The 18844-nt window shown below is 39.1% G+C and overlaps 1 protein-coding gene across 2 annotated transcripts; it reads right to left on the reverse strand.

Moving 5' to 3' along the window:
* Nucleotides 1-183: 183 nt before the first annotated feature.
* Nucleotides 184-17295, reverse strand: crispld2 (cysteine-rich secretory protein LCCL domain containing 2). 2 transcript variants are annotated; one of them, XM_058993720.1, is made up of 15 exons: nt 17099-17295; nt 14833-15160; nt 13216-13334; nt 12843-12975; nt 11342-11457; nt 10902-11002; nt 10648-10803; nt 9914-9974; nt 9752-9818; nt 9510-9640; nt 8962-9005; nt 7657-7729; nt 7234-7309; nt 5518-5651; nt 184-2101 (listed from the first exon to the last, which is right to left on the reverse strand). In XM_058993720.1, exons 2-15 carry the CDS (start codon nt 15076-15078, stop codon nt 2050-2052), a joined length of 1509 nt encoding a protein of 502 aa, XP_058849703.1. In that variant the 5' UTR covers nt 15079-15160; nt 17099-17295; the 3' UTR covers nt 184-2049. The 2 variants fall into 2 exon arrangements, with proteins under 2 accessions (XP_058849703.1, XP_033897594.3); XM_034041703.3 differs by having other exon boundaries at nt 10648-10806.
* Between the last annotated feature and the right edge of the window lie 1549 nt (nt 17296-18844).

Genomic DNA, 18844 nt, shown 5'->3' on the forward strand with positions numbered 1-18844 from the left:
TATTAAATATGTTAGATCTTCAATCCTTCTCCGTCTTGGTTTGAATGATTATGTTCTTGGACAGTCTCGTGGGTCTGACAGCACTGAATTATGGGTCTCAAGGTTTTTACAACTGGAGTGCATAAAATTATTTATGCCAAGAAGACAAGTACTCTATTAGCAAACAAGCACAGTACTCACCAATAGTTTCTAAATTATTTTTATTGTCAAATTGTGTACAACATTAAAAAATAACTTGAATACATATATTCATCTTACACTTACAAAATACAACACATTCACAAACAGGTCTGGACTTTTAAATAAGACAAAGACCATGCAAAAAGAATAGCAGACATTTACACACAAGTTATTTTTCTGCTGTACGACGAGGAGGATTTCCATTGAGTTTCAGAGGAGACAGATTGCAATAACAGGGCAAGGTAGCCAATGTGTTATTTAGTTAATGAACTACAGGATATTACTGCGTTAGCTCACTCAGGAGGCAAAAAGCTCCCTTACACTCAAGAAGGATATGCAGCCATATGAATATGCAAGACTGTGTATGCAATAAACCATCCATACTGTAATATAGTAATGATTTATACTGTATATATCAATATTTAAACACATTTCTTAATTATATTTAGTACTGTACTTCATGGCATGAAAATGGGTCAGCTTGGGTTATATTTTAATTTAATATGCATCATAATAATGTACTTTTAGTGAAATGTGTAATTTCAGTACAGGCTAAATTTGAACTAAATGTAGTTACCGGTTCTATAACAAGCCTGATTGAACACTGCTCATGAGATCTTAATGGTTGAGAGAAAGTCCAAGTTAACGTGTTAAAGGTAGCAATCCAAATTCATGCCCAATATGATTAATACTTGGTTTGATCACCTTAGGAAATTCACACCGATAGACAAATTCTGCATTTTGAATTATATTGGCTTTTACTTAAGAAGTGATATAAGAGTCGCTCATTATAAACGGTACACTTTTAATTTCAGAGCTAAGTAGATATTTGTGATATGTGAAGCTGAGCTGTGCCATTATACAGTAAAACTTGTAATTTCAATTTCTCTTACTCGTAAAGTACAGAAAACATTTTCTTTTTTTTAATACAGGTAAATGGCAGAGGCATCTTTAATACATCACCTGACTGCCACCAATGGTCCAGTCCCTTTGGTGACAGGTTAATTTGGCTAACATATTTAAAATGTATAGGATTCAACAGAGTTGCCTAGGCAATAGATATCTTGCCATCCCAAATCTGAGTAGACATCCTATGTTTGTTTTTTCCAGCACATGCTGTCAGGTGATAGTTTTACACATATCAGCTAACAGCAGTGCCACATACACTACGAACAACCACCAAAACAATGGCCTTCAGCTGTCTAGGTATTCTCATTACAAATCAGACAATATAGACCAGCCTGAGATTTCACCTAGAGAACATGTTTGTATTAGAAAAAGAAAACATATAGTTTAAATAACTGGAAACAGAAATACCAGGAAGTTTAGCCTATAATAGATTACAATTTGTGTATCAACATTGAACTACCAGAAAAGCACCATTCATTAGTAATACAAACCAAATAGAAACAAATATATAACAATTAAAATAAAGCTACCATTCTTCACAAAAACTGTACAAAGATGCATTTGGCATACATTCCTGTGTGTTTGGTACACTTTTAAGAAAGTAAGCATAATATTCATAATAATAAATGTAAAATTAAACTACAACTTAATATAGATATAACCAGCACTGCTGTCAAAATCGTAATAATAAAAATAACAATATCATTGTTAAAAATAGTATACAGCATTTTGAATTTGTTTCCTCACATCCTTATCATAATACAAATTTAAATAAATGACCAGTTATTTTGCTATTATGACTTTTCTTTGTATCTGAAGTAAATTGTGACTGTAGGGGTTTGAGGGAGGGGTACCGAGAAGTTACTGTAGTGACAGGTTAGGGCACTTTCTGTTCCTGCTCAGCAGACATGGGGACCCTGAATCAGCTGTGTTTAGGATCGTCCCAAATGACGTCTCTCTTCACTCCCTCACTGAGAAGAGACTGAATGATTTTCCTTCTGGATTCTTCTTACTATAAAAAATGAAGTAATACTGATTTAGTGCTAGATTCTCAAAGCTATTCATCCAAATCGTTCTCAGCAACATTTCTTTCTGAAAGGAAATTACACCAATTATGATTACAATTACTAATAGCAACCTCTGCACAAAATGATCGACAAAGATCAGTGTATGTGAGAAACAGTGTGTGTGAGAAACTTGATCCTGAGCCTGTCGTTTCAGGCCACTTTTTGTGATAACCCACTGAACCTCATCGTGCATATGCTTACACAGAAAACATCTCCGTCAAAATACCAGCATAATCATTTTTTTAATGTCATATAATGTCATATAATGTGTTTGAGGAAATTGAAATCACATCTTGTAATATCTGGTACAAAATGTGCCAGGACCTTATTGCAAGTTACATTTTACTAAACTACAAAATAGTTTATAAAACATAATATCTTTCATGTGTGTATTTCAGTGGTGACCAACAACTTTTTAATGGGTCTCTTTTGAATATTCCATTGTCAGTGATCTAAAAAATATTTTTAAAATCTTACGCAGCTCTGTAGTTAATATGCAAGTCTAGTTCAGAATGCTTTTTGTAAATGTTAATTCACTATAGTTGTAGAAGTACTTGCGCAATTAGTTATACATGTGTGATTACAGATACTTAATACTTAATACAGTGTTAGCTAGATAACAAAATGCAACCTGTACACTTAAAATAATGCTGATTTCACACCACCAGTGCCAGGACCCCTGAGAGAGTTACACTGTGTGATAGTGTGAGTGGAGTATAAAAGTGTGCCTTCAGTCTGTCAACACTTCATCACTGCAGCACCTCAACATGGCAACAGCGCATTCAGTTTTCATTAACAGCTAGCACAAATCCCCCCCTTTGAACATAACCCTGGGAATTTACTCAGGCACTTAGAGCATGAGAAATATCAGAAGCTCTGTAGTGGGGTGTAAAGCATAACTCAACACAGTACTGGGGATCAAAGAGCCAACTCCTTCAAAGCTATGTGGACTACGAGTGCTAAAGTGCTAGGGGGAGTTGAGAGCCAGCAAATTCAGTATAGATAAATCGGTACAAGTACTGAAGATATGGGAGTGTACAAATTTACTATAGTGTAGTAAAGTAAACTCAGCACTGGGGAACTGCGAGCCAGCAAAATCAATATTGTACACAATAGTATAGTTTAGTAGCCCAAGTCCTAGTGTGTATAATTATATGATTTAGCAGTTTAGGACTTGGACTGAGGTTTAACTGTTTCAATTTAAAAATCACGGACATGGTTGGAAATGTTGACATTGCTTACCCCTAGTGTAGACAACTGTGGATTTAAAAGCCTGCTAACCGAGACACATATAGATAACTCATTACTGGGGATCTGAGAGCCAGAGTAGTCAATGCAGTTTAATACTGAGACCTTATTACTGGTAATCTGTGATGCAGAAAATTCAATATAGTACCAAGAACAAAAAAAAAAGACTTTATTAAACGTGTGAAGGTAGGGAGTTTTATGAACTTCAGAACCCCATCAAGTTTCTTTAAAAAAAGGAAATGCCGAAATTTGTCAGGCTAGCACTGTTTTCAAAACCTTTTTTCTTTGAACTCGAAGATTTATAATCCAGCTGTTCTACTGTCACTTCCAATTGTGGATTTTCGGAAATACAGAAGTATCATAACATGACATCACTAAATATTTTGAGTTTAATCAGTGTAGTTCTCACATGTTCTCAGTGATACATTTCAAAATTCTACTACATGGTGTAAGCCAAAATGTGTCTGGGTTTGGATATAATCTGTGACTGGTTCCAGCAGGCTCCTGGTTCCCGTATATGCACTTGCTTCTGTCCCAGGCCCCACTGACCTTCATTTTGAAGACTTTTTGATGGAGTACTGCACTTTTTGATCGAGTGCCCAATAACAAATATTTCTAGATTGCAAACGGACTCCCTGACCTTGTTTGCGCAGACCGCCCACTCTCATATGTTCAGTGGATCTGAGATGTCAAGTAACATCTTAATGTTGCATGAACCAATCCTTTAAAAACCTTGATTAACAAAAACAAATTGTTGATCGTCCATTATTTAGGAAGTGGGAATAGGGTAGTAAACACAGTGTGAAATGGATTCCATTCCTGCTCTGTAATGCTTGCATTTATATTGATCACCCAGCAGAATGAGCTAGAATTTACACATTGCTTTGGATAATGATTCCATTAGAATCAATGACACACCTACACCTGTGTTAAAAATCCCATTTCGCTTTTTTAACAAGATTTCAATCTGTCTTGCTATATATAATGCATGTTCGGGGTTTAGCAGTATTATAAACATCCAAGAATACTGAAGTAAAAAGGCAATAGAAAGTGATACTGCCCAATACAGGCAGCTACAGCATGAGAAAGGGAACTTTCAAAAAATATTATATGTAGCACTATAAATATTGAACTTTCACTGGTTCCACTATTTATTGTAGTAAAAGATGATACACCGTTTTTGTGTATCTAACTAAGTCATGGTTAGACCAAGCAGGTTGTTATTTCCACTGCTCCGACGTGCCGGTCAAGCAAAAGCATTTCCAGACTGCATGAAGCCAGGCTGTTTGAGATTCCTGTATATGGAGATACAATACTGGTGGATGATGAGGCTGATGGTTCGACTGGGGAAACTGTGTTTTTTCATATTGGTTCTGTTTTAAAAAGTGTACAGTAGCTACAAGTTATTGCAAGTTGTCTTGTAAGCTAGTGGCTTAAATGCTAGCAGTAACATTATTCACAGTACCTAGTCAGAGCAGAGAGTCAGTAGTGGTTGGAAAAATGTATCAAGTATTTGCAATGAAAGCTCAAGTTGGTCCACGCTAAGTTGGTTCCAGATTCCTCCCATGGCTGCGCCTTGCTGCACGTAGAGGAGTCGGTAAGGATAGCAAGCTCAGCTTTGGAACTGATTTATCTTGCTGTCAAATACAAAACTGAAATGCCACCAAAGAGGATGAGCAGGAGTCATTGAATCCTGACCTTTCCACAACCGTTTCCACAACTGATAACTCATGTGCTCTTGTTTATTTTATGTCATGTGTTCCTTACTGCTCCTCCCTCCTTCCTTTGCCATCTTTGCTAAACCCCTAAAACCGTGTGCATATAACGAGTATAATGAGGATCCTGGCAAATATGAAGGACAAGATGGACCAATCAAAACACTGAACTCGCTACCGGCTCCTATGGGCAGCAATGTGTCTCCGTGGGAACCAACTCCTACTGTATCAACATAATGAAGCTTAAGTTCACTATAACTGCACTTAGGCATTTTGGTATGGTTTAACAGAACAGATTATTTGATTGGCTAAGTGTACAGTACATATGGGACAGACTTACTTTTTTTCAAGAAAAAGTGATCAAAATGTTTTTTGTTTTTTTTTAAATAAGCTGGTACCTTTCTGAGCGCACTCCGTTCTTTAGAGTTCCCACATAATGTTTCTTCTTGTCCACCGGCAAGATATCCACGTAGCCCCCGTCCGAGTCTTTAATCAAGCCTGCGTGGATTGCTGCTCGGCAAATACTGGAGCTCTGCAATGTTGAAAGAGACAGATTAATACTGTGCCATAGAAACTCATCATTCTATTATATCAGTTCTCTTATTGCTTGTCTATATTTGCAGTTCCATTTTTTTTGTTTATTAATAAAACAGCCTGAGAACGGAAAATAGTGACATTGAAGAGGTCAAGGACAAAATGTGGCAGACTGTTGGTATGCCCTGAATGCCCCCCAAGCTGGTAAAGAGACCAGGATGTTCTCTACGAGTGAAATGCAAGCTGGGAAAAAGCCTTTGAAGGACATGAAGGCCCTGCAGGTCTCAGTTTTCATTGAACCTGGGGATTTGACAATTACTAGCTGTATTTCAGCAACCTCCACCCTGAGCCCTGAATCCCCTGCTCAAAAACCTATTCATTTGTTTATAAGAAAATATCAAATATTTTAGATTTCACTTCCTATCGCTGCTATATTTCTGTTTTTCTCCCCTCACATCTGTCCTCGAGTTAGAGATACAAGGTACCCTGGCTCACAGCACAAACTGCTCAGAAGCTTTGACCCAAATTATGTATTTTCAAAAACATCATGTTCAGATTTGTATCGCTGCCTCATGGGGTGAGTCACTTTTTATGCCTGGGGGCTCTGTGCAGGGCCTGCTTCCCACAGCACAGCCAGCTCAGCAGCTGTGGAATTGCTTTCACATCAGGCTGCTGCCCTCCCTCCTCCCCTCCCATCTCATGCATGTTATAATGTCTTGGTATGAATCGTTGTGTGAAAATGTTGCCTTACTGAGCTTTCCAAGTAAAATGATGCACAAATGTAAGCTTGGCTGTAGCCCAGGTTGTAGACTTTGTGACATGTGCAGCATTTACTCTGTGTTGACCTTGCTGCGGGTTTGTGAGGCAGATTATTAATTGTTCAGCACTGGGAATCCTCAGAAATGCCTGCGTCAATTCTGCTTCAAAGAAACCTTTGAAATTCTGCAGATGACATACTACTCTATTTCCAGTAAAGCTTATTAAAGCAAATGCTGTATCTGCATCTTTAGGCGTCCCACAAAACTGATCTACAGTAAGAGTCAAATTGCAGTTACAAATAAAACCTATCCCTGTTCTAGTGCTGACGAGTCACTCTACACTAACACCACTCGTGTGCCTCATCTCAGTATTTTGCATGCCTTTGATTAATGACGTCGAACCCCCTCTAATATGTAGCACTATGGGTGAAAATATTTGTAAAATTAAGCTGTATATACTCAACATGTGTTTTGAAATTAGGAATAAATTAACTAAAAATAGGCAATGTGTGTTTCAAAATATTTAATAAACATTTACATTTTTCCAGTTTAATAAATCACCATAGGATGACTGAGAAAACCTTATAAGTATCCCCTTCTAATTCTGGGCATAACATCAAAAATTCAAAATCCAATGCAGGATTGCTTTTAAAAACATCTTAAAGTCCATTAATGTTATACTGGGTGGTGTTTTGAAGTGATTTACAGTAGCTAAAACATTGTGGTACTGCTGATATACGTATAACATATAAACGCAAATTCCAAGTGTAACAACTGGAGTTCTTGCTTGTAAATGATAGGGGTTCAAATGGAGTTACTTACATCTGAGTAGATGCTTGAACCAATGACTGGAGCCCAGTTTGATGGTTCATCCTTACATCTCGGCGGGCAGTGCACTCTGGGGAATAGAAAACATTGATTGCCATTTAAAAGATACAAGGTGGGATGCATCAGCACATCTAAAGTAACTACTTTGAAGAGCATGGTTGTAGTCCCTTCTCCAGATCTTGTATAGGTCAATGCAATGAGTCAATAGAGATAGCTTGTTGTGGCTTTGAGGTTCAGATGCTGATGATTCAAGTCCAAGCCCTTATGATTCAGGTTCAAGATACTGTATAAACCACCATGTACTCTACAGTGTAGTACGGGAACATGGACTTCACTCATCAGGGCTTGCTCTTGAGGCAGCAGTCTGAAATGTAGCTCCACCATGCACATAGCCACTCCTTCCCACACTCTTCTTACCTTGGGCAGTGAGTGGCAGGCTTCTTGAAGGCACACAGCTCAGCAACAGTCATGTAGCAGTCCACTCTCTGCTCTGTAAGGAAGACGGCAGGAACAGATTACCTTCTGAGAAGAACCTTATCATCATATGGTTCAACTTATATGAGCTACAATTTATGGCCCGACGCATCGCTGTTGCTGCAAACTGTCTTGCAACACCGGACACCATTTCAATGAGCTTCATGGCTTTTCAAACCGGCTATAATGTATTGCTTCTAGCTTCTGCTACTCTAAGGAATGCCACTCCCAGAGTAATACGTGATGCAGACTCGGTTCAGAAGTTCAAACCTTATTTCAGTATTTTAGTTGAGAGTATAAGGCAACAGGCATTGAATGAGATACAGACACAATGTAAATTGTATCGTAACTGCATAGTCCTGATGTGGAAGGAGCATATCTGGGTGCCTGGTTCCTACACCTTTGATAGTATTCTTTTCTATAGTAGCTTTGCCTGTTGACATGATAGGAATATAGGAATATAAAACACGGGAATTATAGAAACTAAAGGGATAAAGTTTACATGGGTTGGTTTTTCATTAGTGGAAAATAAACAAAGCTATATACAGTGCACTCCGTTTATAATTGCTGATAGGAAAAAGAAAGACGCGCGACTGCATTGTACAGGTATTTTTTGTGTTCTCTGTTAGTGGAAATTTGTTTTAATAAAGTGAATACACATTCATAGAATACATACTGAGTACAGCACTGTTACTGTGTGATGGGAGGGATTACAAAGCTTTGCATCTCCGTTTAGTGAAAAACCGAGATTTGCATCGCAATTGAAATAAAGCAAGCCACAGATGCTTAAATGCAGTGGTAGTCCTGACAGTAAAATACTCTATTGTAATGTCATTTTAATTCAAAGCCCATTACACGTAACACCGCACAGCAGTTAAACTAGGCACCCTCAAGAGATGATCGCTTCTCAAGTATACTGTAGTAAAATAGGATTCTGCAGCTTTGAGTAAACATAATCGTGATCATATAACAAGCTGCTTACCCACGAGGACTTGTTTTGATTGTTTTGATGTATTGTCCTCAGTGATTGAGCACCATTGACATTTGTACACTGTATTTAAACTGCTGATGCGCAGAGGCACGCTTTTGCTAATTGTAATCATATCGGTCTGCTTTTAAAAATCAACCACTATAAGAATCAAATCATCCAGGATGGATGTGATTCTTATAAATGGAGTGCACTGTATTTCAAAAGAATAATATATACTGTATATCAAAAAGATTTTAAAAAGCAAAGTGTGATCTTACCTACAACTTTTGAAACAATGAAAGAGTTTGATGCTTTATATTTACTGTGAAGAAAAAAAAAGATTTATGGTAATCTATTAGTGGTTGCACATTCTGTACTGTTAGTCCCTCTCCTAACTTTAGATTATGAGCTAGATTCTCAAAGCCATTTACTCCAAATTACCATTAGCTAATTTTTTTCAGACAGAAAAAACACGCTCAATAAAGTTATCCCAAATCAGTAATAAACAACTCAGAATTTTGTAAGTAGTGTTATTTTTTTTTTAAACACAACGCTGTTTAGCAAATTGTTCAAATACAAAAATACAAAAACAAATGAAAGTTGTGTTTTTTTCAATTACTTTACTATATATATATATATATATATATATATATATATATATATATATATATATATATATATATATATATAGTAACAGGTATTACATATTTGACAAATAATGCCAAATAACAATTTTAATTCAGAACCAACCAATCACCAAAATGTGTTCAATATTTGACGAGTGCATTTCCTACATGGGCGATGCATTCCAAGTCATTGCAATTACCTGAAGGACTCCACTCCATTCCTCGTTGACTTTACAAAGAAGGGCAGTCGGCCTTTCCGTGTGATATCCACCAGACCCCCATTGTTATCGATCACCCCGTAATGCAGTGCCGCTCTGCAGATACTGGATTGCTGAAAACACACCAACACAGCCAGGCTTAATAACCTGTCAATATCCACTAACCACTGGGCTACACCACTCCTGGTCTGCAACACTGAGAAAAGCTGCTGCAATTTACTTACTGTGTCATAAAACAAGGTCCCCCAGATTTTTCCTTTGGCATTCTTGCAGTTTGCTGGACATTTGTACCTGTCAAGAGAAGAGGTGGACATCACGAAACACCATTACTTTTGCAAATAGATCATATTAAAGTATTTACGTTTACATTATTAAACAAAGCCTACCTGTTACATGATGACCCTTTGCATTTGTCTCTCATCTTGGTTTCACACTTAATCACCTGGGCTGTAAAGAAAAAGTGAAATATGCACTGATACACTTAATCAATGCAGACACACTTATGACATTGGCAATGGCCGTTGTGCAGTCTCTATACACAGCACCAGTGAAGACCTGTGCTTATGTGCTGATGGCTTAATGTGTCCCTTATGCGCTAATTGCTGCTGTGTCATAACTCTTATCCCGTTAACCAGTTCCCTTTATCATTGTTTACTCACCCTGTTTCTGCATCCAGTGACATTATTAGCCACCACTGTACCCTTATTATTGGCCCTTACCAGAAAAGCTGCCTATGTATGGTTCAGCATGAAATGTCAACTGCTATTTTAATCTTTATTCACTTTCATATTTTCATCTTGGGGAAAAACCTGGGTCATTTCTCAACCTGCATGCTGATATGGCTGCCCACGTTATCCCTGATTAATGCTGGCCCTTACTGTTAGTTATTTTATGAGCTGCAGTTCCTTTACCACTTGTATTAATGCCCTGACCCCTGTGTTGCACTGGCACTCCATCACCACAGTATTAATGCCCTGACCCCTGTGCTGCACTGGTACTCCATTCCCACAGTATTAGTGCCCTGACCCCTGTGTTGCACTGGCACTCCATCCCCACAGTATTAATGCCCTGACCCCTGTGCTGCACTGGTACTCCATTCCCACAGTATCAATGCCCTTACCCATGAACTTGCTGCCGGTGGCTCCTGGTGTTTTCCCAGGAGTTGCCTTGGCGGGAGTGGTGCGAGGTCGGGCCCAGCCTGGGATGTTCTCGGGAACCTGTGGTTTCTCCACCTCGTTCATATCCTCTGTCTCGGGGGGCTGGGGGGCCTGACTGTCTGCTAAACAAGCACAAAAGGGGGGAGACTTGATGTTATTTTCAATTAGTGTGAAACACGTTTCTCAAATTATGAATTATGATGTTGAGTGGACGTACCTTTGTAGCACAGGTTCTCCTTGCAGCCTCCTCCATAGCTGGGGGGACACTGAGAGCAGGGTCTGCCGTGCTGATAAGGGGCCTCTCCAATCCAATTCCCTCTGATGAGAAGAACAGAGAGGTCAGAAAATCTCAAAGCAAGGAGTTCAATGTAACTAAGTTTATTAAAAATGAACAAATCACTCCCAAAGTGAAAGAATACCAAAATACAAACTAACTAAAAATAAATAAATTAAATAAATGAATGAATAAAAGTGAAGCTCACATTTAATATCCTCGTGGACACATAACAGCAGTAAGTGGGAACTACCAGAATTCTCTAGACAGACAGTTGGGGAAAGATGGGGGTGGGAGTTAATAGGTAAGACATAGGGGAAGGAAGAAAAAGGAAGAAAGGCAGAGAGGAGTCATAGAGATAGGAGGAAGGGCGTTTCTCTTACTTGGGTGAGTAGTTGCAGACAAGGTAGACAGAATTCTCCCAGATCTCCCCCCAGACGTTAATCCTCTTGCACACATGCACGGCACAGCCCACCTTGTTAGTGGTGGCCCAGACGAGCTAAAAACAAACAAATACGTTTGTTAAATTAACAATTCTAAACTCCCCTTCCCCTTTAATTGATGTGATTTAGATGTGATTGAAATCTTTTTAACACTGGGCATGCATTTACAAGTGGTTACCTCGTGATGGCATTGCATGCCGTGCAAAAATCAGTATCAGCTCTAGGATTCAAGATTTTGTACATGTGGTAAGTATATTCTGTGAAAAGTGTCTGCTGTCTACTCTTGAAAAGTAATCCTTGGCTCTTTAACTTTGTTCTTGTCCTTGACTGTGAACTCAGCTTACCTGCCAAGTATTAATATCCAAGCTTATTTATACAGTGTCAGCACTGTGGGAACATGTATCAAGGGAAGGATTTATTGGGTGAACATACAAAAATAAATAGATCCATTCGTCCATTAGTGAAATGATAAGGGGCCAAAAAAATAATAAAAAGATTGTTGCTATTGAAAACGCCTTTCTCCCCACTCCCCACTTCATCTTACGAAAGGGATTTTATTTCTATACAAAATAATGGTGGTGTAGTGAAATGAGTTTTAGAGTAATGCCCCAGTTGACTTTGGTCAAAAAGCTTACAGTAATTAAAATGTTCAACAGTGGTGATTATATTTATAAAGGAACATCAGAAATACTAGCAGTAGTAGTGTATTGAAGAGTGTACAAATGACTGATGTTCAAAATTAATGACTGATGTTAGGTGCTACAGTGGGTCACCCTGTGTCATAAATCAAGACTCTTCTGAAACAAAATAAAAGACATCCACAGCCTCACATGTTCTATGAACTTGTGTGAGATGTTTATGTGAACTTGTGAATTGTGTTCATGCATTATAATCCCAAAGTGACAATGATGAACTGCAATGCAATGCTCCAGGAGCCCTGTTTCAGCCCCGCAGGCACGCAGACAAGGCGGACAGCTGTTGAGCAGCTGTAGAGAACTCTGCTCCTCCGCACCTCCGGGAGTTTCTGCAGAGTTCGCTCGCTTGCTGGGGGAACCGTCTACTGTACAATACGACTAAACCAGTTTCACTCTGCTGTCGGCAGGGACCAAAGCTGAAACAGCCCTTGACAGGCTTCAGTTCAGTTACAGTGGCTGCCATTCACAGAGCTGCCTGAAGCGTTTTAGAAGGTCTTCAATGGTGATGGATTAATATTCATACAAGTAGTTAACTGAAAATGAAAATCACTTTGGGAGCAATCCCTGAGTAGATTAATAAAACAAGACATTATATGACTACAGATATCAAAATAATAGCAATTGAGCCAAAAACTTTTGTTTCCTATAATATACAATAGTGTGTACTGCAGCATATTAAAATAAACTATTGCCAGTGGATTAGCCTCACTTGATAATGCAATGAAACGTTCAATCTCCTGCTCTACCTGAGTGTAGTGGGTGCACATGGGCCCAGAGCAGCGTTCAGGGCACCAGGGGTTGCACTCCTCGGGGTAGGGGTAAGTGTAATCCTTCACCTCGTCATACCAGGCCTGTACATGGTGGGCTGGGGCGCGGTACCTGAACAGACACAGAACATACACTCTCACTGCTGGGAATGAACAGCATCCTACTCCACTGCATCACTCTTTATGACAAATATTTATACAGAACAAAGCCTTTTCCGGCTGGCTTCTTTCGCAGTACTGCTTTGGCTCAAGTGTAACGTTTGGACCATTGGTTATTAACCCTTTCATTCTGGGTGTTGCAGTGTTGCTGCAAAGTCACAATGAGCAGAATTCTGCAGTGCTCTCCTCTCACCTCCCCCAGTGCACTGCTAGGTTTTGCCCGATGGACATGAGCAGGTCGTTGGGGCCGTGCTCCCAGATGCACTCCTGTGCCCAGGCTGTGGCAGAGCGCTCCAGCTCCTCATCCCAGACCTGCAGGGGAACAAGGACACATAGACAAGCGTACACCTTCTGAAGGACATGTGTTCACTACCAGTAAGAAACAAACAAACATGCACTTATTTTATGAGTGGTTGGTCCACTAAATCCCTAGCATGTAACCCCCACATACTTACCATGCCAAGGCACAGGTATGTGAGGTGGGGTTATCCACACACACACTGTGCTGGAGAGCTGGTAGATGTAGGCTCACACGGGACTGGTATCCTGTGCCACTCTGTAAATTTCCAGTCTCTTGGAGGTCTTGAACTCTATGCCCCTGCCTCCTCCCACCACAGCCTGCCTTGTGCAGTTAGCTCGCCTTCATAAAAACCTGCTTGTTCGTGTCTGGCAGAAAGTTTATTTTCCGTGCTGCCGGAGGATTAGTCCTGGTTACACACTGCAACCCACAGACAGACTTATGCAAACCCTGTTTCACAGGCCTCCCCAGTTCACCCTGTCTGCCTCTGTCAACATGTATCCTGTAATCACTTTAATTATTGCTCTGATATATTATTCCTTGAGAATCAATGGGAAGGAATTGCTGTTTCGGCTCTAGGGCAAACTGCTTATTTAACTTGTTTTCCCAACCTTATTCTTGGGTTTTGATTCATTATTATTATTTATATATATTTTTTTATTATTTCTGTAGCTACTTTAGTTAATTCTAGTCAAGACAACTATTAGTCTGGGTATCTTTGATTTGAAGCCCAGCTCAGTTACCCACTTACCCACAAGACATTCTTTACATTTTTAAAGCGTGATGATGGTGAATTATTTAGGTTCTGTGAATAGGGTAATAGTTGGGCTGTCTGCAGCCTGGGGAGTCATTTCTGCAACAAAACTCACAGTGCTGTAGCCGCAGCCCACTAAAACCACAGTGTTTGGGCGAGTGCCTGTGAAAGTTACTGTGTGCAGCCCTGTCCTGCTGAACCAAGGGCCTGTCTGCGCCGCAGAGCGGGTTATTGACGACTTTAATGACCTTAACGACCCCAGGAAGGCTCCCTGTCCAGGCAGCCAGGAGACCCGACCAAACAAGCAGCAGGTTAACCCTTGTAAAAATTTACCACTGTATTTCTGCACTGTATTGTTGCAGTTTTCCCATGCTTTCCCCATGGTTTAGCTCTATATTTACCATAGTTTACCCAGGTTTGGCATACTTATTAATATGCTTTACCATACCTATCTGTGCTTTACAATGCTGCCCAATGCTTTACTATGCTTTCACTGTGCTTTATTTCACTTTTACTATGGGGAACCTTTATAAGGGAACATCAGAGGGAACTGGACAGGCCTGAAAGAAACAGCAGACAATGCGCACAGTAGAGGTGTATATCAATGGATCATGATACTTTCTCTACTTGATATATTGTATCGTAAAGGAAGTTTGTACATGACCCAAAGCACGACCTAGCTACTTGTTTGTCTCAGTTCTCAATAGTGCCCCCTGTAATTGCAGGTGTCCTGAGGTTTCCGGCTTAACATCACTCACCATATACTCCATGTTAGAGGAGGAGGGGGAAACCTGGCCCCGCAGTTTGTTGTGGAGTTTCAGGATCTCTTCTCTGTCGGACCACTGGATGGCGCGCCGGGATCGAGTCAGGGACACGCTCTCATCCTGGTATCGGCTCAGCAGGTGCTGCAGGGTTGTTGAGTTGGGCAGGAAGAGGGCGGTACCATCCTGGGCAGCAGAGGCCAGCAGGACGAGGGCGAAGAGCCAGGGCAAGGCTGCACTCATCTTCCAGTGCAGTGTCTCACTCTTTCTGTGGAATACAGTAGGCACCCTGTGCTTTGCCTGCTAGGCACCTTTGTGTCAGTGTCTGAAAGAAAGACATATCCTGAGTAAGCTTCAGGGCTCACAAGGCTGGTTTCAGAGAAGTTAACATGCCCAGACAGACAGCTAAGTTAGCTTATGCACACCGCCTTGCAAGCAAACATTCTGGATTGCAAACATCACTCTCTCTTTCCCTCCCTCTCCTTTTCTCAAACTACTGCATCACAAAGGCAAATAGACAGTGAATCGTCCAGCTTTAAGCATGTGCAATGCATAGTGGGAAGATTCCTACTTGCGGCGTGCATGCTGTTACATTTGTGCCGTGATCCCGAACTCTTATATTGGCTGCAGCCGATCGCTGTGGTTAAAGGGGAAAGAGTGTAACAGGCAGTGTTGTGTGATTTATTGCCATTACAGATTCTACCCCTGTCAGTGAGTTAATAGCTCTGTAACCATGAATCCAGCTGGTGTCTTAGGGCAGCAAATACACCTCAATAAGAAACTAGGTACTAAGGTCTGGTAGTCGTCCAATACGAACAGAAATCAATTATTTAGGGGCTTTCAACAGTGATCTAGTCTCTGGGCACTGAACTACTGTGTCAAAGACAGGGATTAGTAGCCAGCAATGGCAATTTACTTTATTGCTTATAAAAAAAACACTATTCAGCATGAGCTTTGTTTGGATAAACTGGTCTATACAACAGTTTTTCAGTTCCCTGGGTCTAGAAAATAAGTTAAGTCGTTTGTGATACCCAGGAAATTAATATTACTGTACAATAAAAAATACAATCAAATATTGCAATATTAAAATAATAACCACAAACCTGATCCACAAATCCTTGTATGCAAAATGAAAGTAAATCCATTTTAAGCAAATGTTTACTCTCATGTGAACATAGCAACATAGCATCCAAACACCATGCTAGAGTGCTATGGAGCAGATGTTGGTTTGACAGTAAAGAGGTGGTTATGGCATAGTGCTACAGAAATGAGAAGCAGACCTCTTTATGTTGGGTATCACTCACGTGACTATGCCACTGAGTCAGCACATCTCTCTCAAACTAATGCCTGTCTTAAGATTTCTGTCTGCTTTCTAGTTTTCCTTTTCTTTCTTTTTTAAAAATTCCTTTTACACTGAATTGTAACTCGGCATCTCAGCAGTGTTGCACAAGCAATGATAGTGTAAACTTCCTAGCACATTCACCGTTAGCATACCTTACACCTGGCCCGGACTGCACCCTTTCTCCTAGTGGTAGGTTCACATTTGGTGCCCCTTAACTTTTTGCACAGGGCACATTTTTTACCATTTTTATAGGTGTTTGTGCTGGGCTCATTTACATGCTTGAAATTGATTCAACTCAATATAATTTAATGCTGGATCTTTACACTTTTCACCTGTGTTCACCCGCATGGAAAAAGCACCACATAAACAGGTCTGGCAGTTTAGCCCATGTCACCGAAAATTGTTTTGGTTTTATTTTTCCAAATAGGCATATGAGCTAAACATTGCCTAAAACATTAGAACTGCAAAAGCACATTCCTGCATAAAGGCAATAGCATGCCTACAGTATTTGATAATGAGCTTCCTTACAATCACGTTTCTGCATGCCCACATTATATAAACAAAAAGAACATTTACAGACCTACATAAAATAATACCAATGCAGTGCTATTAAAACTGTATTGCACTGCAGTACAAAAGCAGGATATTTGCGAAAGGGACTATCTAGCTAGAGTAAATGTGAACATGCACAAGTATGTAGGCTGCCTAATGTATTGTACTAGAAAAATACAGTGAACTTGTTAATACCCAGTGACCTATATTATATCAGTTAGCCATGTGTTCAGGAAAACTCAGCAGCTTGGTAATTCGTCGCGGTTACAAACTTACTAAGAAGCATCAAACCTATTAATGTTTGTAACTAAAATAAATGCTTCTTACTGGGTGCATACGAATAACATATTCATTTTATTAAAATCCTACCTCACAAACTGGAGTAACGGTATCCGGAAATGTAAATGAATTATCCGTAGTCTTCACCACTTTTTATATTATTTGTTCTTCAGTTGTAGACAGCGACGTATTAGATTACTTAATTTCTCTAAGTTCAGCTGCAGTATTCCGCCCCGCCTTTTACATACCACTATTCTTTTTTGCCGTCAGTTCTGTCTTAGTTGACGCAGTGGTGTTCCTTTTATAGCAGGAGACTCAGAAAAAAAAAAAAAAAACGTTCAGCCCCTCTAGAGCAATGTTCTCTTACCAAATCTGTGACGAAATGATGATGTGGGAAGGAAAAAGTAAATTACTGAACATAAAAACTAGTACTTATGACTAGTGTACTGTTAGTAATACAATTTGTAATAATAATAATAATAATAATAATAATAATAATAATAATAATAATAATAATAATTCAATTACTTTACAATAGCTTTGCTTTGCTTTTTGTTCCATGTAAACATGGCAGATTCGTATTAGGCTAAAGTTGGCAGAACTCGTTCTCCCAACCACTTGAAGTAATTTTATTCCACTTCTTTTCTGTCGCAGCATCTGTTTTGCAGTACTGGCTACATCAAAGACGTTCTGTTTACCAGATTAAATCCAAAAAGTAATTTTGCAGTTTTTTATTTACCATGGAATTACCACACTTTGCCACACGTATCTGTTATCTACCATTGTATGCTTCACTATACTGATGTGCTGTTTCCGTGATGTATTGCATACATCTAATTTTAATTACAGTATGTGATTTAAGATATATATATATATATATTTTTTTTTATTTCCCTGGTGATGCCTCTAATGCTTCTGAGGCTTTTTTTGGAGGAGGGTCTTCTCTTAACTTCAAGGCTGATTTAGAATTTTACAATTGCCTCCATTAACAAGTAATTAATTAGCCTTTACTTTCAATGGAATTTTAACATAACACACAGTGCAACCCAGTGGTATGATCCTGAATTGCAGTTTTGTTTTTAATAGAAGATTGGATTAGCATACATTACTCTTCCTATTTTAGTGAAACATAATGTTTTCTAAACTTCCGACACTTACAAATAAGTAAACAGGATCAGTTTCCAGGTTCCTGGTCCGATGATCTTGTTTCAAGGTTTTCTCGCAGGATATTTTGAGTTATAAGCAATGAGCGATAACCTCAGTCCTGGTTTGATAACGTGTTTGGTTTTTGCTCATGTTTGCTCATATAAATCATCTTGCTTGAGTTTATACAAAATACCTAATTGACTTATTTTGTATTGAATTAATACACAAAAGGCTCTCATTGCACAGTAATTAACCAGGCTTTCAATGAAGTGTGAATTCTGTACAAATAAATAATATTACTCAACACAGCTCTGTTTATTGCATAAACATTTTTTTTTTCTTCCTGCAATGCCTTGTGGTAGCTCCAGGTGTAATATTGGACACGATCTTTGTCCTCAAAATGTTAGGAGTGTTTATAAACTTGGCCAGTCTAGAGTGTGTTGAATGTGAAAAACGAGGAGAAGCCCTCTTTAGAAAAGGAACATTTCAGAAACGGAATTACTGTCTCATCGAAAAAGCTTTGAAAAGAAACAGGCTTTTTAATAAAGACTCTGTCATGGGATATGTGCCTGCTTGTTCAAGTCAAATATATATATATATATATATATATATATATATATATATATATATATATATATATATATATATGACATTTACAAAGAAATTTGATTCTACAAAAAATTATAAACC

The sequence above is a fragment of the Acipenser ruthenus genome, chromosome 20 (genome assembly GCF_902713425.1).
Source record: "Acipenser ruthenus chromosome 20, fAciRut3.2 maternal haplotype, whole genome shotgun sequence".
Taxonomy (NCBI): Eukaryota; Metazoa; Chordata; class Actinopteri; order Acipenseriformes; family Acipenseridae; genus Acipenser; species Acipenser ruthenus.

Bases quoted from the DNA above. Each gene is read 5' to 3' on its own strand.
- crispld2 (XM_034041703.3), bottom strand. From the start codon at position 15,078: ATGAGTGCAGCCTTGCCCTGGCTCTTCGCCCTCGTCCTGCTGGCCTCT. The intron at 9,975-10,647 runs GTAAGGGCATTG...TTTTCTTTACAG, and splicing joins CACCGGCAGCAAGTTCATGG to CCCAGGTGATTAAGTGTGAA. The intron at 9,641-9,751 runs GTAAGTAAATTG...GTGTGTTTTCAG, and splicing joins GGACCTTGTTTTATGACACA to CAATCCAGTATCTGCAGAGC.